The sequence below is a fragment of the Cheilinus undulatus genome, linkage group 14, assembly GCF_018320785.1.
Source record: "Cheilinus undulatus linkage group 14, ASM1832078v1, whole genome shotgun sequence".
Taxonomy (NCBI): domain Eukaryota; kingdom Metazoa; phylum Chordata; class Actinopteri; order Labriformes; family Labridae; genus Cheilinus; species Cheilinus undulatus.
Window position 1 is genome coordinate 2,327,449 of NC_054878.1, and position 25,141 is coordinate 2,352,589.

At 40.4% G+C, this 25,141-nt stretch overlaps 2 protein-coding genes across 2 annotated transcripts in view; both read left to right on the forward strand.

Moving 5' to 3' along the window:
• Nucleotides 1-7,393: 7,393 nt before the first annotated feature.
• Nucleotides 7,394-19,077, forward strand: LOC121521763 (zinc finger protein OZF-like). Its single transcript, XM_041805922.1, has 3 exons — nt 7,394-7,685; nt 13,571-14,859; nt 19,018-19,077. Exons 1-3 carry the CDS (start codon nt 7,517-7,519, stop codon nt 19,075-19,077), a joined length of 1,518 nt encoding a protein of 505 aa, XP_041661856.1. The 5' UTR covers nt 7,394-7,516.
• A 1,695-nt stretch (nt 19,078-20,772) lies between these two features.
• The window catches only part of LOC121521899 (oocyte zinc finger protein XlCOF6-like), a 310,080-nt gene continuing 305,711 nt past the window's right edge, over nt 20,773-25,141 (forward strand). The window contains exon 1 of the mRNA XM_041806100.1: nt 20,773-21,027. Coding sequence (XP_041662034.1) covers nt 20,859-21,027 — 169 coding nt within the window. The 5' untranslated portion in view covers nt 20,773-20,858. The remainder of the gene's footprint in view (nt 21,028-25,141) is intronic.

The window sequence follows — 25,141 nt, forward strand, 5'->3', positions numbered from 1 at the left end:
AGTTTTGTAGCGTTTTGACTGTCCCTTTGCACAGCAACGGCATTTTGGTGCCTGAAAATGAAACTTTCTGGAAACGGGCTCCAGAGTGGAAGTTTTCCAAAATGCCGCCGTCTCCGTCCCCGTGTAAACAGGGAAAACGGCATTTCCAGAAAACGCACATGCACACTACGGCTGCAATCAAGCTGTCAAGCACGAGCGTTGCAGCTCGAGCCGAGCCATCTGATTTTACTGCTCGTCATGTCACAGACAACTGAAAAGGGGACGCATAATTCTGGTTTAGAGGGCAGTACCAGTTTGTTTAGATAAAGTCGTGCTATTCATTTTGGAAATGATTACTTTTACCTTTTTTTATCGATCATCATCACCGTCATTATCATCCTAGTGAGGCAGGGATGTTTCACGGCTCATATTAACACAAACAATGCTTTGCTAGATCAGTCTTGTGATAACGTAGATATCTGCTGAGAATAATTATTTTCCCACAGACAGATTCAGCTCCTACAGCGTTTAACTTCTCCTGGATTTTCTCATACAGCACATGAGCGCAGCTGGAGCCCTTTTTCAGGATGATATTTATATTTTCCTATATATCTGCTTCTCAGAAATGATTTAGACTTTATCTTTTTTTTCTTTAATTTAAAAACTAACTTTAGCCCGAAGACTCCCCTGTCTCCTCCACCGGCTACATATCACTGCTCAGATGATGGAGGAGACAGGATTAAAACTTCCGTGTTAAGGTTAGAAAAGATAGTTCATCACTTCCAAGAAGCAGATAAAATTGAAAAAGGGGAAGTAGAAATATTGTTCTAAATAGGCTATCATTCCTCTGCTGCGCTAAAAGCAGGAAGCGCTGCACTTTCTGAGAAAATCCACGAGAAATCAAAGGCTTTAGGAGAAAAATTTGTCCCTGGAAAATCAAACCGTTTGAACAGTATTTCGTTATAATAAGACTGGTCTTGCAATGCATTTTTGTGTTTATATGTGTGTTGTCAGAGAAGCCCAGCGAGCGAAATTTGGGTGAATTCAGTTTGAAATTCCTCATTCCTGTTTAAAAATGGTAAAACGTGGAGAGCTCACTGAAAATGAAAGAGTCCGCATTAAAGCACTTCATGATGCTGGATGGTCTTCGAGACAAATATGACAGGTGGTCTAATAAATTTGTTAAGCACTGTATTATATAATATACACACACACAGAGTATGGCTTAATTAGCTACACTTTAGACAGAGGATTTATTTACAAGTAATCTAAACAGGTCAGTCATAAATATGCTGTCCTTGTATCAGGTGGGAATTTTTAAACATTTTTAACGTTTTTTAGACCCACTGATGCTACAAGACTGGAATATTCATGATTCACATTCATGCAGCATGACTGTTTATGACTTTAAAACCTTGGCAACCTGTTGTACACAATATCTGATCAGACCCTGGGATTATTTCAGCCGACCTGGGATCAGTGCAGAGTCCAGAAAGAGTGTAACCAAATTTAGTGTAAATGTTGAGCCATAAGCGTTTCTACAGATATAGCCTTTTGTAATGGTTTATTCTGTAAGTTTTGTATTGATTTAAGCTGAGGTATCTTTACTTCCTGTTTAACACTGGCAGACTTTTACTTTGAAAACGGCACAAAGGAAGTGACTGAAGTAACACAAGGTACCTTGACTACGGTGAGAAAAGTTAGCGGAGCAACGTAAACAAAGAGAGCTACGGTAGAGAGTGAAAATCTTGCAGCCCCTGTGCAGGCATTCAGCTCTTACGGTGAATTTTTATGCTTTTGGGACTTCTACAACTACAGTTTGTTGACTTTGTCAAGTTAAAATAAACCATGAAAGCCATCAGTACAGAGGACAAAAATTAACTGCTGGGTCTTTGGAGGGTATATGAATAAATGCATGACTGCTCTATTCACTCATTCAAACACTTTAGCTGCAATAAATGAGAGATGTGGCTGGTAAATCTCTGTTGATATGTTTGTGAATGTGTGTCGAATCTGTGACTGCAGCAGAGACCGTTAGGTAAACACACCAACGGCTGAATCACGGACACCAGTGAAGCGAAAACACCCGTCGTTTCCATTCAGGTTAATTTTTATGCCTGTCCCCTTCAAAAACAAGAAGCCCGTTTCTATGAGTGTAAATAAACCCACCTGCTCTGTGCAGCTTTATCTCAGGGATTAAAATCACATCCAGCAGCTTCCTCTGGCGGTGGAGCTCCTCTTCGTATTCAGATCTGGTTTCTCGTCCTCTCAGGTCTCTGATAACCGCAGCGAGCAGCCTCCGTCCGAATAAAGCTTTAAGATCCTCAAAGCCGGACATTTCCACACATCCAAGAGTCGAAGAAGGAAAAGAAAACTACAACATTACTCTGCTAATGTTAGCACAGACACACATGCTAGCTGAGCTCTGACGGAGAGACCAAAGGAAGAACTTTAGAGGGCTTCTTCTTCTTCTCTCCACCCCCGTTTCTTCTTCTTCTTCTTCTGTGGTTTAATGGCGGCTGGCTAAACTAGCGTTTAGGAGCATTACCTATGCTGAAGTGTGGGCCAGAGTATATTGTTCTAGGAGGAAATAAACACAGGTACAGCTCATAAAATTAGAATATCATGAAAAGTTCAATATTTTCTCACTCATTTTATCAGTCAGTCTTTATGTGTATAGCACTTTTTCATACAACACAATGTAGCACAAAGTGCTTTACACATAAGAAGAAAACAAAAGAAAGAAAGAATACCCGACTCCACCCCAGCCCATCCCTGTCCCCTCATCCCCACCCCTCAATCCAAACACAATAGTGGCAGGTTATAAAGTGCATTGAGTAGTCAGATGACTAGAAAAGAGCTACACAAGCTCAGATCCATTTACCAAGCCCATTTCATATGATGAGCAGTGGATTCAGTAAAAGCAGGAACATGCGCAATGAGGAAACGCCATCTTAAAATTCGAAATGAGGAAACACTGGAGGTTAGGTTAAAATCATAAAACAAAGTAAGAAATAATAAATTAAAAGGAAACGAAAACAGAACAAAAAGATACTGAAATAGGAGCACCAAAATAGTTCAATAAAACTGTATACAATAAGTCTAATACACATAAAGAGAACATGGTAGATCATGATACCAGGATGAAATACTAAAAAACAATCCTGACAGTTAAATCTAGAGAGAGATAAATGCTACACCACTCAAACAAAATTCACTTAATGACATAAAGTGTAGTTAAAGGCCAGGCTAACAAGGTAGGTCTTAAGTTTGCTTTAAAAACATGAACACTTGGTGCAGCTCTCAGGTCTTCAGGTAAGCTGTCCCATAGACGGGGGCCGTAGTAAAAAAAAGATGCCTCACTGTATGTTTTAGTTTTAACTTTGGGTACTGTTAACAGAGAACTTCCCGAAGACCTGAGGGCTCTACTGGGCTCATAGGGTAACAGCAAATCAGATAAATAAGATGGGCCAAGACCATTAAGAGCTTTAAAAACCAGTAAAAGAACCTTAAAATCTATTCTAAAAGAGATGGGTAGCCAATGCAGAGACCTTAAAATCAGTGTAATGAGGTCCCTCTTTCTGGTCTTTGTTTTAGAAAGTGAAACCCATTTATCATATAGACTCATTACACAGAGTGAAATATATCAAACCTTTATTTCTTGAAATGTTGATGATTATGGCTTACAGATAATGAAAAGTCTGCTGGAAGTCCATTCTCTTAATACAAGCTTAGGTTGGACACAGAAACTAAAATATCTGGGCATTAACATTAATAAGAATTTATAAGAGCTATACAATAATAATGACGGTGTGTTGGAAACTAAATACAACAGGACTTAAACAGATGGAAGCTAATACCAGATGATGGTACTCCCTAGATTTTTGTTTTTGTTTCAGGCGTTTCCCACACCAATACTAAAATCAAAGTTTGATAAATGGAATAAAATTATTCAAACTTTATATGGAATAACAGAAGACAGAGAATAAAATGTAAAACTTTACTACAGCAGAAAGGAGGAGGATTAAGTGTTCCAAATCTGCAAAATTATTTCTATGTTACACAGATTCTCAAAATAATGCAGTGGATGAAAGGGGTCAAATGGATTAATTTGGATTAATGGATTAAATGGATTAATTTAACCCCCCCACCTGGATACAGAGTCCTCATCTCTGCAGTTGTTACTTAAGCGGACTAAAACCAGACATTGCCTCAGCTGTTAAAAGTTCCTGCATTGGTCTGAATGATGCACACCTTCGCAGACATGCCATACATGTCCATGACCATGGCAGCAGTAACCATGTATAACAGTCTGAGAACAGGGGCAGTCAGGCCATGAACACCGAGGGAAATGACGTGGCCGACACAGGAACTGGGAAAGAAAAACCCCAAGTGATGTCTGTTTCCTCTGTGGCATTGGAGACGTGATTGTCACAGAAATACCTCATCAACCCCAGCAGACAAGTCGGACTGAAAATGGTTGAGGGTTGTCGAGAGGGATGGACTCCTGCTGACAAGCCAAACCAACTTGTGAGATCGGAAGAAGGTACTGCACCACACTCACACACACACACTGAGCAGATTAATACACAACCTATGAAGAGCTCAGACAGTAGACATACAATTGCTCTAACATATGTTCAGTACACATCTGATCATTTAAAGAAGTTTCCACAACAGACGTTGACCATCACAGAACAGAATGTTGTATTCTTAGTTGACTCAAGAGCCACACATTCTGTGATAAAAGCTTTAAAATTCACTAAAAAACCTAAATTAAGTGGAGGTTATGTATGCTCTGTTGGTTGATCAGGTCAAACAATTAGAGAGAACATTACTGTCCCACTCAAATGTGTGGATGGGTCAAATACAAGCTTCAAACATGCATTATCAGCCGTACACATCGGTGTAAATTTTACTATCGACCGATACCGATAATATCCTGCATCCCTTGGTAAAATTTTGTGCTGTCCCTCCACATGACACGTCAGAGGTGAGAAACCCTACAGCTGCAGTGATTGTAATCAAACATTCGTTTGGCATTGGCAGGTAAGAAGACACAAGTGTGTCAGAGGTCAGGATTCAGGGGCTCTTCCAAACCAAACTGAGGATAAAAGAGAGGCAGAAGCAGTAGCTGATGGAGAGGACTGTGGAGGAGCAGAACAAGCCAGAGTCTCATCCACTGCATTATTTTGAAAATCTGTGTAGCATAGAAATAATTTTGCAGATTTGAAACACTTAATCCTCCTTCTTCTTTCTGCTGTACACCGCTTTCCACATTATTAAGCAAATGACATTTTTCTCGTATTTTCCTAAATATTAATGCAAATGCCAGTCAGAATATTTTTCAAGTCATCAGCCGTTAGAGCATAATTCAAATATTTTTAAACAAACTTCATAATGATAACTATTATTTTTAAACAAATAAAAACCTCATAAAGCACTGTTCCACATTATTATTCAAAACAGTTTTAAAAAGATTTCATGGTTGTAAAGAACTGAAAATGTTCTTTTGTTGAATTTACAGCATCAGGGGGTCATATTTACTGAAATCAAAGCTATTTCAATCAAAAACATCTTAACAGGACAAGTTCCATGTTAACATAGGAGCCCTTCTTTGATATCACCTTCACTATTCTTGCATCCATTGAACTTGTGAGTTTTTGGAGAGTTTCTGCTTGAATTTTTTTTTGCAGGATGTCAGAATATCCTCCCAGAGCTGCTGTTTTGATGTGAACTGCCTCCTACCCTCATAGATCTTTAGCTTGAGGATGCTCCAAAGGTTCTCAGAAGGGTTAAAGGTCAAGGGAGGATGGAGGCCACACCATGAGTTTCTCTCCTTTTATGCCCATAGCAGCCAATGACACAGAGGGATTCTTTGCAGCATGAGATGGAGCATTGTCATGCATGAAGATCATTTTGCTACAGAAGGCACGGTTCTTCTTTTTGTACCATGGAAGAAAGTGGTCAGTCAGAAACTCTAGATACTTTGCCGAGGTCATTTTCACACCTTCAGGGACCCTAAAGGGCCCTATCAGCTCTCTCCTCATGAATACAGCCCAAAACATGACTCCGCCCCCTCCTTGCTGATGTCACAGCCTTGTTGGGACATGGTGGCCATCCACCAACCATCCACTACTCCTCCATCTGGACCATCCAGGGTTGCACGGCACTCATCAGTCAACAAGACAGTTTGAAAATGAGTCTTCATGTATTTCTGGGCCCACTGCAACCGTTTCTGCTTGTGAGCATTGGTAAGGGGGGGCTGAATAGTAGGTTTATACACGACTGCAGGCCTCTGGAGGATCCTACACCTTGAGGTTGGTGGGACTCCAGAGGCACCAGCAGCTTCAAATACTTGTTTGCTGCTTTGTAATGGCATTTTAGCATCTGCTCTCTTAATCTGATGTATTTGTCCGTCAGAAACCTTCCTCATTATGTCTTTATCTGCATGAACCTGTCTGTGCTCTGAATCAGCCACAAATTTCTTCACAGTACGATGATCACGCTTAAGTTTTCATGAAATATCTAATGTTTTCATTCCTCTTCCAAGGCATTACACTATTTGACACTTTTCAGCAGCAGAGATCCTTTTTCTTTCATATATTGCTGAAACCTGTGGCCTGCTTAATAATGTGGAACAGTGCTTTGTGAGGTTTTTATTTTTAAAAAAATAATAGTTATCATTATGAAGTTTGTTAAAAAAACATTTGAATTATGCTCTAACGGCTGATGACTCGATAAATACTCTGACTGTCATTTGCATTAATATTCAGGAAAATAAGAGAAAAATGTCATTTGCTTAATAATGTGTAAAGCTGTGTAGTAAAGTTTAACATTTTATTCTCTGTCTTCTGTTATTCCATATAAAGTCTGACATAATTTTATTCCATTTATCAAACTTTGATTTTAGTATTGGTGTGGGTAATGCCTGAAACAAAAACAAAAATCTAGGGAGTACCATCATCTGGTATTAGCTTCCATCTGTTTAAGTCCTGTTGTATTTAGTTTCCAACACACCGTCATTATTATTGTATAGCTCTTCTAAATTCTTATTAATGTTAATGCCCAGATATTTTAGTTTCTGTGTCCAACCTAAGCTTGTATTTAGAGAATGGACTTCCAGCAGACTTTTCATTATCTGTAAGCCATAATCATCAACATTTCAAGAAATAAAGGTTTGAAATATTTCACTCTGTGTAATGAGTCTATATGATACATGGGTTTCATTTTCTGAAATGAGTGAAAAAATACTGAACTTTTCATGAACTAGTTTTATGAGCTGTACCTGTGTTTAGTTCCTCCTAGAACAAGGTGCTCTGGCCCACACTCCAGCAGGTGGCGGTAATGCTCCTGAACGCTAGTTGCCAGCCGCCATTAAACCACAGAAGAAGAAGAAGAAGAAGCCCTCGAAGCTTCCTCTGAAGTTCTTCCTTTGGTCTTCCGTCAGAGCTCAGCTAGCGTGTGTGTCTGTGCTAACGTTAGCAGAGTAATGTTGTAGTTTTCTTTTCCTTCTTCGACTCTTGGATGTGTGGAAATGTCCGGCTTTGAGGATCTTAAAGCTTTATTCGGACGGAGGCTGCTCGCTGCGGTTCTCAGAGACCTGAGAGGACGAGAAACCAGATCTGAATACGAAGAGGAGCTCCACCGCCAGAGGAAGCTGCTGGATGTGATTTTAATCCCTGAGATAAAGCTGCACAGAGCAGGTGGGTTTATTTACACTCATGGAAACGGGCTTCTTGTTCTTGAAGGGGACAGGCATCAAAGATTGTCCTGAAAGTATTTAAGACAATAACAGAGGATCGTGCTTTTCTCTACAGTTTGCCTTAAGCCTCATATCAGTGAATATGTGAAATTATCCCTTATTATTTGATTCAACAACAAGGAGATTCTCTGTTTGCCACAGAAACACAGAGCGTCTATGATCCGCTGTTAATAAAAACAAGTTTCGAAGTTAATCTCGATTTGCCCAAAAATATCTTTTCATCAAAAATGACCCTAATCCACTTCCGTACATATATGAACTTTTTCTTTAATATCAAAGTCTTGACTTCAGTTTACTAAGATTTTTTAAAAGACACAGTAATTTTACCTCTTTCAAAACACAACTTTTAATTGGTGTCCTTTGTAGTGGACATCAGGGCTGACTAACATTAAGAAACATCCATTACTGGGTAAATTCCACATCCATAAATCTGAATTACAGAAAACTCACCCACACTTCACAGCATTCAGCACTGCAGGGTTAATTTCACCAACAGTCTCTCTCCCATGACAAAAACTAGACTAAGACCAACAAAGATAGATCTGTGATGACTAAAACTGACAACAAGTCCGTTTAGTTTTCATCAGGGTGGCTAAAACTAGACTAAAATGTGATGTAGTTTTCATCAGACATTCAAACTCCGTGATATTTCTCCACTGTGGCTAAAACTAGCGATGTTACCATTTTCTTCTGCCCGATACGATTCCAATACCAAGGTGTTGGTTATCGGCCGATACCGAGTACTGATCCGATACCAGTCCGAACTTTCTGAACTGACTGTTCAGACTAGCAGATTATTTTAGACCTATGTTTGACTCAGAACGTGGCTCAACAAATAGAATCATAATGTTCAGCATCTCTGTGACCCTAAAGTTGTTTTTTCTGCTGATTATTGAGTTTTGCTGCTAAATATTAAAATAACAGTAACACAGGAGGCTGAATCACAGACTTTGTTGCACTTTTCCAAATACAAAATAAAACTCACAACTCACATATTAACAATTGTTGTATACAGATATGTGCTTAATGTATACAGTAGTGTAAGTCATCAAGTGCATTGAACTCTCTCCCTTTCAGCTGTTTTGTGCAGCATCATGTGATTAAGGAACAGCCTGCTATTGGCTGACGGCCACTCAGAGAGAAATATTTTGGCGGTTAGCATTCAAGCTAGTGGTAATAAGTTATCATAATTCGATTAAAATGGATAAAAAAATGTTCAATATCAGGTTTACTGGTGTGGATTTAATCATTAAAGCCCCCAGAAGTCACACGAGGTCCAGGCTCACTGAAAATGCTGCTGCACAAGATTCAAAGGCATCAGTAGTGTCAATGGGAAAACACAACAGCTAGCTTCAAGAGGAAAAACAAGCAAGAGGCAACGATTTATGGTTCAAAAGTTATTTAACTTTTTATAAACTGTGTCACCTCTGGTCTTGACGGCGCCAGTCTGGTGTTTTGACGATCACATTCAGAGAAAAACTCTCACCCAGTCTTCATCAACCGTTGCAGCAGTGGCCCCTTTGTTGGTCTCCGCTGCGCTAAAAGTGGAAGCCTGTTCATACAGGGTTAGGGTTAGGGTTAGGGTTAGCGAAGAAGAATTGATTTCCGGTCTGTAGCGCTAACATTTAGCATGGCTGAACGAAGCAAAATATGAAGTTAAACCAAACAGTATCAGATCGGTACATACTCATGTGTACTCGCCGATACAATACCTGCGTTTTAAGAAGTATCGAACGTATTTCTGATACTGGTATTGGAATCGGGACAACCCTAGGTAAAACTGACAAAAACAATGCATCTATATCTATTCTGCCTCTCAGCTGTAGAAAGCAGGGACCCCATGTTTGGCAGAATGCAGAGAACACACTCGCAATCCATATTTGGTGAATAGATAAGAGGTCGACGAGAGGTCTCAGCTAAACTTAACAGACAGGAAACAAGTTGAGCTGCGTCTGCAGATAATATGACAGCTTACAATTGCATTACATTATAACAAGAACATTGCAGTATAATATTTTCACTAATACATATATAACAGTCCTATATAGTGAACATCTCTCTGATGTGAGAGTGCATTAACCGGTTTGAATTCTAATGATGTAAAACACAGAGCATGTAATAGTAATTATGGAAAGACAGTTAATGTCTGCATTTAAAATAAGATAAGATAAGATAAGATAAGACTTTATTGATCCCCAGAGGAGAAATTCTGGCATTGCAGCAACACCACAGGTGGTAAAAATACAATAGAATAGAAATAAACAATATAAATGAAATAAAGTTAAATAAGTAATTAAATAAGGTACAGGATGTAAATATTAATACAATTTGCATTTGTTGCAAGCAAGAGCAAAGTGAGTGACACGAGTTTGTGTGAAGTGACATGGTACACTTGTAGGCAGCAAATTGTTTACGAAGAAGTGTTCTGCCATGAACATGAAGTAGTGCAAAAGAGGTCAAGTAGAATGGTTACATGTGCACTACTGAGGAGCAAGATTATAAGTAGGACAAGATCAACAGAGAACAGCGCAGTTGATATTGTAGAATGAACATTAATATCAAGTTAACGCTCAAAAAAATGATGGTAGTATAATATAGTGTAGGATATAAAATAATATTCTATACTATAATGCAACATAATGTAATGCAACATTATAAATGCTACAATCATGGCATGGTGAATATGAACAGTAAGTGTACAGTGAATATAGAATAAGAGTTCCAGTTTAAATGACAGTAATAATGTTACAGCATAGTGCATCCAGGTTGAGATTGTGATTCGAATGTATGACAGATATTACTGTTCAGTGCAGACAGACTGTGACTCCCACTGCTGTTGTACAGCCTATAAATAAATAAATCAGTGGTGAGGTTCATCTGAAATGTCTTTTTTTATAAGGTTATGACAACAGGTGGATGTATGAATGTAACTAGTTATTTAATATTTCAGCTGCGCTGTTTGATTGGAGATAAACGTCACAAACCGTCAGCTATGTTATTTTCAGTCAGTTTAATCAGAACTGGGCCACATCTCTTTGCTACGTTAGGAGTCCAATAAGAATTTATTCAAACTTGATATCTGGTGACCTCTTCTTCCTATTGATAAACTGTCATTGTGTATGTATGTATCTACCTTTTATTAAGCTAAATGATTATGTTAGACATGTTAATCTACCAATCCCTTAGGATTAGAAAGCTGGATTCCTTTCATGGATTTCTTCAACTCTTTTGATTCTGTTGAACATACAAAATGTAATCCAGTCATTGGAAATGTTGGGTATCAATTGTGTGTCTTCCTATTGATTGCATCCTGTGTAACTGAATGTTGTCAATCTCCTTTGATCCTGCCAGTCTCTTTGGATCTGCCAAATCCTGCTTAAAAAACCTCCTCAAACCTGCTCAGCAGCAGAGAGCCTCACCAGCCTCGCTGTGAGATTCTCCTCTCCACTGCACAGTGAACCAAACTCACTTGAACCAGCCACAGAATGTGGACTTCAGTTATTTCTTATTAGTAATAACTGCAAGCAAGCGTTTGTGATAGCTGAGCCTTTCACATCAATGTGGAGGAATTTTACCCACTCTTCTTTACAGAAATGTTGGTCGAACTGTTGAACTGATAGCCAGACATTCTCCTTCAGGATTTTTGGTAGAGAGCAGAATTTATTGTTCCAAGTGGTCCAGGTCCTGGTCCAGACCATCATGGTAAGGAATATATAAGGAAAGTGGAAACATTATTTTCATCATTTTTTCAGTCTATTCTGAATCTCTAACTGTGTGTAATACAAACCTACATAAACTGTGACATGATGACCACATAGTTCATGAACGTTTTCAGGATAATGAGAGTTCAGGTTGTTCACACTCCACCACACGATCACCGCCTGTGGACATAGTCTGGTGACTCATGTACAACAGAGATGGTCCACGTGTACATATTACTTGTTTGTCACCTGCATATAAACTTGGGTCATCCTGCAGTAAAGCCAAGAGAATGAATTAAATCAGGCATTTGTTTTTAATCGTCACTCTTCCCTCAGATCTGAGATGTTGGCTTGGCCTTTTAAAAAATACATTCTTTAGGCTCATCACGTCGTCCTGAAAAAAATATAAAAAAATAAAATTGAAAGACGATCAGCGTGCACCTGCCTACACGAGATCTCCATGATCCCAGCGCATTAACTCTTCATAGCCTACAAAATAACCTCAGATCTTTATTTTCATTAATTCATAACGTAACTAATAACAGGATCACTTGATCCAGTCCGTGCAGTGTTATTAACGGGCATGAAGCAGACAGCATGCAGCGTTTATTTATGGAAGGGAGAGGGAAAGAGTTCCCCAGTCGGGACTTAATAACCAGCAGACATGTTTTTTTAATCACCTCTTCTTTCTGTCTTTCTGTAAGAGAAGCTTGATAAAGAAATATTTCATGAATTCTCCAAAAACTGAGGTAAGAGAAAGACATGAGAGACGAGATGACTTAGGTTGAGCTGTTTACTTAGTCTCGGTCGAGGAGAAACAGTGACATCAACACAGTGAGAGGTTGAAGCCAGATTTCTAACGAAGCCCAAAGTAGTTCACCCTCTTATGCCTTTTGGTAAACCTTAATCTTGATCATAACTTAAAATATGATCCGCAGACTCTGCCATACTGGAGCCAGACTGTCTCTGTCTAAGGTTCACAAGCCCACAGGCTGGGAGGAAAACAATCCTTGACTAAAGGAACAAACAGCATTTAATCTGACCCAGGAATGTGAGTTTAGACTATCAACCCAGGAGAAGAGGAGAGATGCCGAGTCTCCACTCCTGACCATACAGTGTGACCTGGGACCTTGAATTAGCTTAACAGAACATCTATGAAGCATTAGAAATATAAGGAATATTAGAAATTTCCTTGACAAAGCTAACGCTAACGTGAACACTTTTAGGAAATTATAAAAGGAGATGATACCACACAGCCTATTTGCCAACAGGTGAATTAAACTGACCGTGGGAGCTGATGCTGTGAGGGAGGGCAGAGCAGAAACACTCAGCTGCTCCACTTCAATGCAAACAGCCTGCATCTTTGTGACAAGTTGAAGATGCTGCTGTAAAATTGTCTGAAAAAGCCCATTTGTCCTGTGTGTGCTTCACTACCTGTATTTCCCAGAGCTGCATTGCACGTCTCAGATCAGTCAGCTGCTCACTGACTTCTCACTCTGTCTTCCCCCTAGTCCGTGGGGGGAATCTTGGTCAGCTTTTAGACCAAACAATCGACCAGTCGAACAGAAGCTGTCAGACCTAGTTTCTACACCTTGATTGGAGGCCATCTGTGCTAAATGAAACTGATTGGACATGATTCTAAAAGCACACACCTCTCTAAAGAAGGCCTCACTGCTGACAATGATATCAGAGCAAAAATCTAAGCCGTGAGGTCAAAGGACCTGCAGAGCTCAGAGACAAGGTTGTTGACAGGCACAGATCTGGGAAAGGCTAAAAAAACAACATTTCTCCTGCTCTGAAGGTTCCCAAGAGCTCAGTGGCCTCCAGAATTCTCACATGAAATAAGTTTGGACCAACAGGACTCTTCCAAGAGCTGGTCGCTCTGCCAGACTGAACAATCAGGGTAGGGGGGACTTTTAAGAGAGGTGATCTAGAACCTGATGGTCACTCTGACTGAGCACCAGAGATCCTTTATGGATATAACTATTACAGCAACTACATATCACACATACAGTATGTAGTGAAGAATGTGTTTGAAGTAAATGTATAACGCTATAACCTTTAATACCAAATTGGGTTGAATATAACCTCACAGATTCCCTTGGTGTGTCTTTGTTTATTTCAGTGCTTCCTGCAGACTCCCAGCAGCTGTTGGTGAGTGAAGCAGAGAGCCCCCAGGAGGACAATAGGTCCCCACACATGAAAGAGGAACAGGAGGAACTGTGGATTAGTCAGGAGGGAGAGCAGCTTCAAGAGCTCAAGGTGGATGACACCACCACGCTCCTTTTCGGTTCAGTCTTGTTAAAGAGTGAAGATGATGAAGAGAAACCTCAGACCTCTCAGCTTCATGAGAGACAAAATGAACAGTTGGAAACAGGAGCTGGTGGAGAGGACTGTGAAGACTCTTCTGGAGCTGAGAGTGATGACAGTGATGATTGGAGGGATAACGGAGAAGATCAGTCAGGTTCAAACTCTGTGAAAAATATACATAGGAGTCACAAGGACAAGAAATCACATAGATGCTCTGAGTGTGGTAAAACCTTGTCAACAAGCCAGAGTCTGACACTACACATGAGAATTCACACAGGAGAGAAACCCTTCAGCTGCTCTGTTTGCAGCAAAAGATTTACACAGAAGGGTCATATGGAAGATCATATGAGGTTTCACACGGGAGAGAAACCCTTTAGCTGTTCTGAGTGTGGTAAAAGATTCACCTTTAAAAATCATCTCACACGCCATTTGACAGCTCATACAGGAGAGAAACCCTTTAGCTGCTCTGAGTGTGGAAAAACATTTAATATAAAATATATTCTGACACAACACATGAGATTGCATACAGGAGAAAAAACTTTCAGCTGCTCTGTTTGTTTTAAGAAATTTACACATGAATGTAACATGCAAACCCACATGAGAACTCACTTCAATGATGACACTTTCAGCTGCTCTGAGTGCAGTAAAAGATTCCAAAGCAATAAAGATCTGATCAGGCATTTTAGAGTTCACACAGGAGAGAGACCCTTCAGCTGCTCTGAGTGTGGCACAAGATTCAGTCTTAAGGGAGCTTTGACCAGACACATGAAAGTGCACACAGGAGAGAGACCCTTCTGCTGCTCCTTGTGCAATAAAACATTTAGGCGAAATTATTGCCTGTCCCTTCACATGGCACATCACAGAGGTGAGAAACCCTACAGCTGCAGTGACTGCACAAAGACATTTTCTTGGAAATGTCAAATCAAAAGACACAAGTGTGTCAGAGGTCAGGATTCAAGTCTTTCTCATAAAACCTTCAGCTGTTCTGAGTGTGGAAAAAGTTTCAGAGTAAGGCGTGATCTTGAACGTCACATGGCACATCACAGAGGTTTGAAACCCTACAGCTGCAGTGATTGTAATCAAACATTTGCTTGGCATTGGCAGGTAAAAAAACACAAATGTGTCAGAGGTCAGGATTCAGGGGCTCTTCCAAACCAAACTGGGGAGAAAAGAGAGGCAGAAGCAGTAGCTGATGGAGAGGACTGTGGAGGAGCAGAACAAGCCAGAATCTCAGATCCAGAGAGGCATTTACAACCAGAGACTGAAGTCAGGACTGAAGACTCTTCTGGAGCTGAGACTGAAGACAGTGAGGATGATGAGGAGACCAGAGAACATCAGGGTTAGCAGAACCTGTTGACATCTGATTTTTGTTTCTCCTTACTTTCAGTGCAGCTCATTTCACTTAGCACAAGTAAAGTCTGTAATTTACTCTGTTTGCTGATATTTGTGACTGAAGGTGTTGAGGTGGTGCATGGTGGTGACATTAAATAACCTGCTGCACATTCTTGTTTTTACATTCTATACAAAAGGGCATTGCATATGATCCTGTGCTTTGCTGGAGACATTGCCCTAATTGTATACATACTCTTAAGGTGTTTCCCAGTGATACTTCCTGTGCTGCTAAAGGGTTTTTGCTGACCTCAGTATTTTTGTATTTTAGTTTTGTTGATATCTGTATGAAATCATCACCCAAAACCAGAGGACTACCAAACAAGTTGTCTTCAGCCTCCCACAAGTGTACATGTGAAAGTTGTGTCTGACGCCTGTATACTTGATGAAAACTTTGAGTCAGAAAGACAGGAGCATGTGCATCTCCTGTCTCTTCATGTGCATTTTTCCACTGAATGTAATATGCTTCCTTACATTAAAGATAAAACAGCTAAATAAAATGTCTTTAATCATACAGATATGACTGCTGACTTCATAGATGACCACTGTAATCTGTCTAAGATAAAGTTTTCATGTTAAACTCCTACAGTTTTAATTGTATCCTGGCTGTGTGATAATGATCTCCTTATTTGAGGATAGAAATGTCTCTTTATTTTGTCATCAAACTTTGATTTTGTTTCCACATTACTTTCTTGGTAATTTATTTTGTCAAAGCCATGAAATACATGGTATATTTAAAATAACCTTTACAATAGCTGAATATAACAGCCTTAATACAAATGTTAGTGTTCGTCCATAGAGCAGGGGTTCTCAACGTTGGAGTCGGGACCCCATTTGGGGTTGTGAGACACTGAGAGGGGGTCTCCAGATGCCTTAAAAACTAAGAACATTTTTTAAATTACAGTGTTGCCACTTACACCACTTTTGCCATATTTTAACCCGTTTCATCACTTGAACTGGGAACCAAAATTACTTCAGGACTGCATTGGTGACTCATCCAGGAGGTCCCAAAAGAACCCAGAACCACATCTAAAGACCTGCAGGCCTCACTGGCCTCAGTCATGACTCAACCATCAGAAAAACACTGGGCAACAATGGCATCATGGAAGGCCAAAACCACTGCTGACAAAAAAGAACACAAAGGCTCGTCTCACATTTGCCAACAAACATCCTGATGATCCCCAAGACTTCTGGAGAAATATTCTGTGGACTGACGAGACAAAAGTAGGACTTTCTGGAAGGTGTGCAGGCCGTTACATCTGGAGTAAAAATTACACAGCATTTGATAAAAGAACATCATGCCAACAGTCAAACATGGTCTGGGGCTGCTTTGCTGCTTCAGGACCTGGACCACTTACTGTGATTGATGGAACCATGAAGTCCAACGTCCAGCCATCAGTTCATGACCTCAAGCTCAAGCACTCTTGGGTTATGCAGCAAGACAGTGACCTGAAACATACCAGCAAGTCCACCTCTGAATGGCTAAAATAAACAAAATGAAGGTTTTGGAGTGGTCAAGTCAAAGTCCGGACTTAAATCCGGTCGAGATGCTGGGGTGTGACCTGAAGCAGGCAGTTCATGCTGGAAGACCCTCCAATATGGCTGAGTTAAAACAATTCTGAGAAGAATGGGACAACATTCCTCCACAGCGATGAGAAAGACTCATCACCAATTATCACACAGATAGGACAGATAGGTTTGGATTTTTTTCCCCTTAAAAAATGAAATATTCATTCAGACACTGCATTTTCTATTTACTTGGGTTGTCTTTGTGAAATATAAAAATTGGTTTGATGGTCTGAAACACTTAAGTGTGATAAATATGCCAAAAAAAAAAAAAAAAAAAAAAATATATATATATATATATATATATGTAAAACTCAGGAATCAGAAAGGGGGCAAATACTTTTTCACAGCACTGTATGCACCTTCTTTTGTCTGTTACTGACACCTACTGGTGAAACTGGGTATTGAGCTAAAAGTCAGCGTTCAATGTTCACATGATGAATTAAGAAGAGCTGCCAGGAGTTATCCACAGCAGCAGTCAGATGCAGAGAAGATGTTTGTTTATAAAGATTTTGGATTATCAGGACTGTAACAACTCCTAAGTTTTTGTTTGTATAAGCTACAGTACGTAGTTTATATCTGTGATTCTGCAACAAAACAGAAGTCATACATTTACACAGCAAATTCCCAGAGTGAAAAAATTGGGAGTTAAACAAAAAAGAGTGAAAGAGTTAGATTTTTAGAGTACATTCACGCACTTAGACTCCAGCTAGTGTTTAGTGATGCTCCTGAGCAGTGTTAGAAAAAGTAGTTCATTCACACGGTGTTGAGAGCAGTGAATCAACTCTGTTCCTGAGTTCATTCCCAACAGCTTTGTTGCCACGCCCCTACTGCCACTTCAAATCTAGGGAGTAGAGTTTTCCCATCATGCATTGTGTGTTTAGATGTATTTTAGATATTTTTAGATGTATTTATATGTGTTTAGATGTTGCCTGTTGTACAGTTACTATTGCTGTTTTTCATTTGCTCATGTTTCTGGTGAATTGTTGTTGATTTGATGTTAGATACATCTGCACCATGAGTGACACTGTCCACTGAGTTACACTTCCCACACATGACAAGGTCTGGTTTATTGAAAAGGACTACTAGCTGTCTGTCACTTTGCTCATTCTGATGAGAGCACAGCAGCTTTGCCACAATGACCAATAAAAATTGGTAGGTTTTCATCTGATGGTGTCTAGAGTTGTCTGACACATAACATCTGTACAAGAAAATGTATCTGTAAAATAGTAACCACAAACACTGAGAATGAGTTCATGTAACTCAAGATGGGAGTCAATTTTACTCTCAGTGAGAGAAGTATTTTAACTCCCGTAAGAGTTTATTTTAACTCCTGATAAGAGTTAAGAATCAACTCCCAGAAAAGAGTTACTTTAACTCGGCTCTAGAGTTTATTCGATGGTCTCACATGTACACTCAGATTGAGCTGATTTTAACTCACACAGAGTTTATTCCAGTGACCTGAATTTGCTGTGTATTTTTCTCATCTACCGTTTGAGTGAAAGGCCTGCTGGGGTCAGGTAGACCCAAAGTTGCGGCGGTCTGTTAGGCAAGCTTTAGTTCAGTGAAAGATTGTTCAGCTTCAGGAGTCCATGTGATCTTATCCTGTGATTGTAGACCTTTGCCATGAATGAGGGAGGCGAGTGGAGCTTCAAGAACAGCATAGTTTGAAATGAATTGTCTACAATAAGAGCACACGCCAAGAAATGACATCATCTGTTTTTGGTTTTTTTTTGTGATGGGTTTGGAAGATTCTGAATTGCATCTACTCTTTTTGGTGAAAGAATCTTTCCTTCAGAAGTAATGACATGACCCAAGAAAACAACCTTTTCCTGGACAAACTGAAGTTTAGACAAGCTGGCTTTGTGAGCGCTATTAGCCAGACGTTTCAAGAGTTTGACTGTGTTGGCTTCACACTGCTCTTTGGTCGGGCTGCAGATCATAAGGTCATCAACATCCTGTAACAAAGCAGTGCCTGGAGAGAGAACAAAGAGTCAAGACTTTGTCTGAGAGCCTCAGTGTAAATGGTGGGACTTTCACAGTAACCTTGGCACAGGCCAGTGAATGTGCAGCCTCGCCCACTGAAGTTGAAAATGAACCAGAATTGACTTTCTGGATGAACTGGAACATTAAAGAAAGCATTTGAAAGGTCTACCACTGAAAAGAATTTAGCTTTAGGTGGGACCTGAGACAAGATGGTGTAAGGGTTTGGAACATTTGGGGCTCTGGACTGGACTGCTGCATTAACTGCTCGCTAAACTAAACGCCTCTCTGTTGGTTGATCTTTGTCTCTGATTTTCTTGACAGGGAACAAAGGTGTGCACACTGGAGGGTCATCACAGGGAACAATTACTCCTGCTGCTTTAAGAGACTCAAACACTGGTGTTATGCCATCAATGGCTTCTTGTTTGAGTGGATATTGAGCCTTGCAAGGTCTAAAGTCTGACTTAGGAGTGATGACAACAGGTTCACAGTCTTTGACGAGGCCAACATCATACTTGCTGACAGCCCACAGTGTCTTCGGGACCTCCTGTAGGGCTGTAAAAGCTGTAGCTCGTTCTTCAGACAAAAAAGAAAAATAATAAGAAGTGCTTTTAGATACCAGCTGGATTGTTCTTTGAGTGTGCACAACAGATGTTAAACTTTTAGAATAGCACTGCAGTGTCAGTGAAAATGAAAATGAAATGAAATCTGTTGCAGCTGTTGAAACTGTTTTCTCAGCTTCTGTAAGAAGTTCAGAAGAGGTTGTTGATGATTGTAATTTCCTTTGATATGCATACCTCAGGTTTGGGTGTGGTAGACAAAGGAGTGTGAAAAATGTGGTTCCAGATCAGATAGTCTTTGAACTTTGACACCTTCTGGGGTTGACATCAGACAAAGGCCTAATTTGCACATCAAGTCCCTGCCCATCAGGTTAATGGGACAGACTTCAGAGAGCAAGAATGCATGTTTGAAGCTTGTATTTGACCCATCCACACATTTGAGTAGGACAGTAATGTTCTCTCTAATTGTTTGACCTGATCAACCAACAGAGTATGTGAGTGAAGCTCTTCATTTTTATTTTTCTTAGACAGTATTTGGTCATGGACATGTATGGTGTGTCTGCAAACTCTGGACAGGTGTGCATCATTCAGACCAATGCAGGAACTTTTAACAGCTGAGGCAATGTCTGGTTTTAGTCCGCTTAAGAAACAACTGCAGAGATGAGGACTCTGTATCCAGGCGGGGGGGTTGAATTAAGCCATTTGACCTCTGGTTCCCCTTCATCCACTGCATCCACTGTGTAGCATAGAAGTATTTTTTGCAGATTTGAAACACTTAATCCTCCTCCTTTCTGCTGTAGTAAAGTTTTACATTTTATTCTCTGTCTTCTGTTATTCCATATAACGTTTGAATAATTTTATTCCATTTATCAAACTTTGATTTTAGTATTGGTGTGGGTAATGCCTGAAACAAAAACAAAAATCTAGGGAGTACCATCATCTGGTATTAGCTTCCATCTGTTTAAGTCCTGTTGTATTTAGTTTCCAACACACCGTCATTATTATTGTATAGCTCTTCTAAATTCTTATTAATGTTAATGCCCAGATATTTTAGTTTCTGTGTCCAACCTAAGCTTGTATTTAGAGAATGGACTTCCAGCAGACTTTTCATTATCTGTAAGCCATAATCATCAACATTTCAAGAAATAAAGGTTTGAAATATTTCACTCTGTGTAATGAGTCTATATTATATATGAGTTTCACTTTCTGAAATGAGTGAAAAAATGTTGAACTTTTTCATGACATTCTAGTTTTATGAGCTGTACCTGTGTTTAGTTCCTCCTAGAACAAGGTGCTCTGGCCCACACTCCAGCAGGTGGCGGTAATGCTCCTGAACGCTAGTTGCCAGCCGCCATTAAACCACAGAAGAAGAAGAAGAAGAAGAAGAAGAAGAAGAAGAAGAAGAAGAAGAAGAAGAAGAAGAAGAAGAAGAAGAAGAAGAAGAAGAAGAAGAAGAAGAAGAAGAAGAAGAAGAAGAAGAAGCTTCCTCTGAAGTTCTTCCTTTGGTTTCTCCGTCAGAGGTCAGCTAGCATGTGTCTCTGTGCTAACGTTAGCAGAGTAATGTTGTAGTTTTCTTTTCCTTCTTCGACTCTTGGATGTGTGGAAATGTCCGGCTTTGAGGATCTTAAAGCTTTATTCGGACGGAGGCTGCTCGCTGCGGTTATCAGAGACCTGAGAGGACGAGAAACCAGATCTGAATACGAAGAGGAGCTCCACCGCCAGAGGAAGCTGCTGGATGTGATTTTAATCCCTGAGATAAAGCTGCACAGAGCAGGTGGGTTTATTTACACTCACAGAAACGGGCTTCTTGTTCTTGAAGGCATAAATGATTGTCCTGAATGGAAACGACGGGTGTTATCGCCCCGCTGGTGTCCGTAATTCAGCTGTTGGTGTGTTTACCTAACGGTCTCTGCTGCAGTCACAGATTCGACACACATTCACAAACACATCAGCAGAGATTTACCAGCCTCATCTCTCATCTATTGCAGCTAAAATGTTTGAATGAGTGAATATAGAAGTCATGCATTTATTCATTTATACCTCCCAAAGACCCAGCAGTTAATGTTTGTCCTCTGTGCATCGGCGGAGTTAGGGGGTGGCTACAGGGGCTTAAGCCCCGGATGTTTTCATTAAAGCCCCGAACCTTCTTGGTCTCAGAGCAACTCGCTCCATTGATTTTGCATAAATTGGGGATGAAGTGAGTGCTCTTCTCGTTAATATGCAATCTTCGGTAAAAGCAGAGGCAGCAGTAGTGAAATCAAAGTTGAATGAAGGTTCAGCATAGAGGACAGCAGATGGTCAGAATCCAGGTAAAGTTTCTACAGTCTGATTTAGCAGACAGCCAACACACAGCACGTTCAGTCAGCCTGAGCTCACAGCTCGGTCCCGTGTGTCTGTGCCGTTTCAGTCAGACTCACCACTCTGATTAAAGCTAAAACACAGACACGTCTGTCACATGAACCAGTTAGATCATGGAGCTATAACTGAGAACATAAATATGCATCCTCCACGTTCCTGACAAAACTCCTTTCATAAAAGTTTTGCTCAGAGTTCTGAACATGTTTGATAAACAGTGATCTGATCCTGCCCAGTGATGCTGGTGACCCTGGGTCAGTCTGTCACACACACACTGAGCACAGCGGAGATCTTGCCTTTCTCTGTAAAGCACTTTGTACAGCTTGTGCTGTTTTTAAATGTGCTATATAAATAAACTTGACTTGACTTGACTAGAAAAGCGCTATACAAGCTCAAATCCATTTACCAAGTCCTTTTTATTTCATGAGTAATGGATTCAGTAAAAAAAAGGCAGCTGCGCACTGAGGAAACACCATCTTAGAAATTCAAAATTCAAAATGAATTGGACACCTACACATCTGACTTCTCTTAAGCACTTTCTCTGGTATCGCTGTTGTGTCTAATGCTGATGTGCTCAGGAGAGCAGGGATGGTAGGGTCATCTGCTTTACATGGCAACAACAGCTGTGCTTTTTGGGAAATGTGGCGTGCTTCCCTGGGCATGTTTCAGCCCACCACATAGTGGGTTCCAGGACCTACTGGGCTTGTCCGAATGCCTGGGGCGACCACATGCATTGTGGAGAGATCAGCTAGGAAGATACCTGGAAAGACAGGACATGGGCCTAATGCAGGCCTGAAGGAGGTCAGTACAGGACCAAGGATGATGCAGCGATGTACTGAACTGCAGACGCTTTCATCCCTGACCTGAAGGCTGATGGGATCAAAAAAATCTTGGTCTTAACATCTCTCAGCCTACACATAGAAAAGTTGAAGTATATCAAGGCTTTAAAAGCTGAGTGGGGACAAAGATGATGGCTACTACAGTATTTTAGACAACAAAACTAACAGAGGTGACAACCCAGATTAGGATGATTTTGGCCTGCTAGCCAGGGCTCAAAGGGTGAGGGACATGCCTGAGGAGGATGGGGATGAGTTTGGTTTGATTGGTTGAGTAAGAATTTGAGAAATGTTTACAAACTTCAGAGCAAAGACAGTTATTAACAGTTAACCAAAGATCTAAGCTTCCAAGTGTTTTGATGAAGGCTGATAAATATGATTTTTGTAAATATTGACATCCTGTGCAGTTAATAAGTGCAGTAAAAGTGGGATAACATGAGTTCAGCTGGGGGAAGAAAGCTGTGCAGACTGGCAGGGGATTTTACAAAGAAATAAATATGACTAGAATATTACAGGATGGCTCTCAAGATTACTTTCACAGCTTTCCTTTTTTGTGTTTTTTTGTATTTCAGTGGTTCCAGGAGGTGAGAGCTGTGAAGCAGCAGGACCAGCCAGGAATTCTTTACCAAATGCTTATGACAAATCTGAAGAGTCTTCTGAACCAGAGACTGAAGGCAGTGATGAAGACTGGGAGGACACCAGAGAACATCAGTCATGTTCAAACTCTGAAATAATCCTCGAGGATAAGAGCTCAAAGACTGACAAGAAATCACTTAGCTGCTCTGAGTGTGGTAAAACATGTAAAACCAAACAAAGCCTGGAAAGACACAAGAGAACACACACAGGAGAGAAACCCTTCAGCTGCTCTATTTGCAGTAAAAGATTCACACAGAGTGGGAATTTGAAGCATCACATGACAAGTCATACAGATAAAAAACCATTTAGCTGCTCAAAGTGTGGTAAAACCTTCAAGACAAAACAAACACTGATACAGCACAAAGGAACTCACACGAAAGAGAAACCCTTCAGCTGCTCTGTTTGTAGTAAAAGATTTACACAGCGTGGGAATATGACAATACACATGAGAGTTCATACAAATGAAAGACCATTCAGTTGCTCACAGTGCAGTAAATCTTATAAGTACAAGGAGTCACTGACCATACATATTCGCAGTCACACAGGAGAGAAACCCTTCACTTGCTTTGTTTGCAGTAAAAAATTTACAGATAGTGGGAATTTGAATCAACACATGAAAATTCATGCAGATGAAAGACCATACAGTTGCCTTGAGTGTGGTCAATCTTTTAAGCGCCAAGACGCTCTGACCTCACACATGTTAATTCACACAGGAGAGAAACCCTTCAGCTGCTCTGTTTGTTGCAGAAAATTTACACTCCGTGGAAATTTGAACATGCACATGAAAATTCACGCAAATGAGAGACCATACAGTTGCCTTGAGTGTGGTCAATCATTTAAGCTCAAGGGCACACTGACCTCACACATGTTAATTCACACTGGAGAGAAACCCTTCAGCTGCCCTGTTTGCAGTAAAAGTTTTAACAGACATGATAATCTGACTAAACATATGCATTCTCACTCAGAAAAGAAACCTTTCAGCTGTTCATTGTGTGGGAAAACCTTCATTCAAAAAGTCCATCTCACGTCTCACATGTTGATTCACAGAGAAGAGAAACCCTTCAGCTGCTCTGACTGTGGTAGAAGATTTAACCACCAAAGTAGTCTTACACGCCACATGTTGAATCATAGAGAAGAGAAACCCTTCAGCTGCTCTGTCTGTAAGAAAGAATTTAATCATGAGACCAGATTGTCCAGTCACATGGCTTCTCATAAAGAAGAGAAACCCTTCAGCTGCTCTGAGTGTAGTAAAAGATTCATGACAAACTCACGCCTCACCAGACACATGGTTGTTCACTCAGGAGAGAAACCCTTCATCTGCTCTGAGTGTGGTAAAAGATTTAACCGAATGTGTAGTCTGACGGATCACATGGCACGTCACAGAGGAGAGAAACGCTTCAGTTGCTCTGTTTGTGACAGAAAATTTAGTTGGCCTTCTGAGTTGCGTGGTCACAGGTGTGTTGGCCAAAAGGATATAAAGAGGAAATCACTTAACTGCCCTGATTGTGGTAAAACATTCAAAAAGCAATGTCTTCTGATCGCACACAGAAGGATTCATACAGGAGAGAAACCCTTCAGCTGCTCCTTGTGTGGTAAAAGGTGTAGCCTTAAATCAAATCTCAGAAAACACATGTCAGTTCACACAGGAGAGAAACCCTTCAGCTGCCCTGGGTGTGGTAAAAAATTTACCTCAAAGGCTTCGTTGTCACGTCACATGGCAATTCATGGTGGAGAGAAACCCTTCAGCTGCTCAGTTTGTGATAAAAGATTTACTACAAAATATAAACTCAGCTTGCACAGGTTGAGTCACACAGGAGAGAAACCCTTCTGCTGTTCAGAATGTGACAAAAGATTTACTCATGAGTCTGCTCTGAAAAGTCATATGAAACTTCACAGAGGGAAGAAACTGTTAAGTTGCTCATAGGCTTTGTTCACATGGCTGCAGAGTGGCCCAACTCAAATTTGTTTTGCTCACATCTCTCCATTTAGGCCAGAGACATGGGACTCTTCAAACTGTTAAGTATTAACCTCACAGCAGCAGACCAAGCCGTTAGGGTCTCA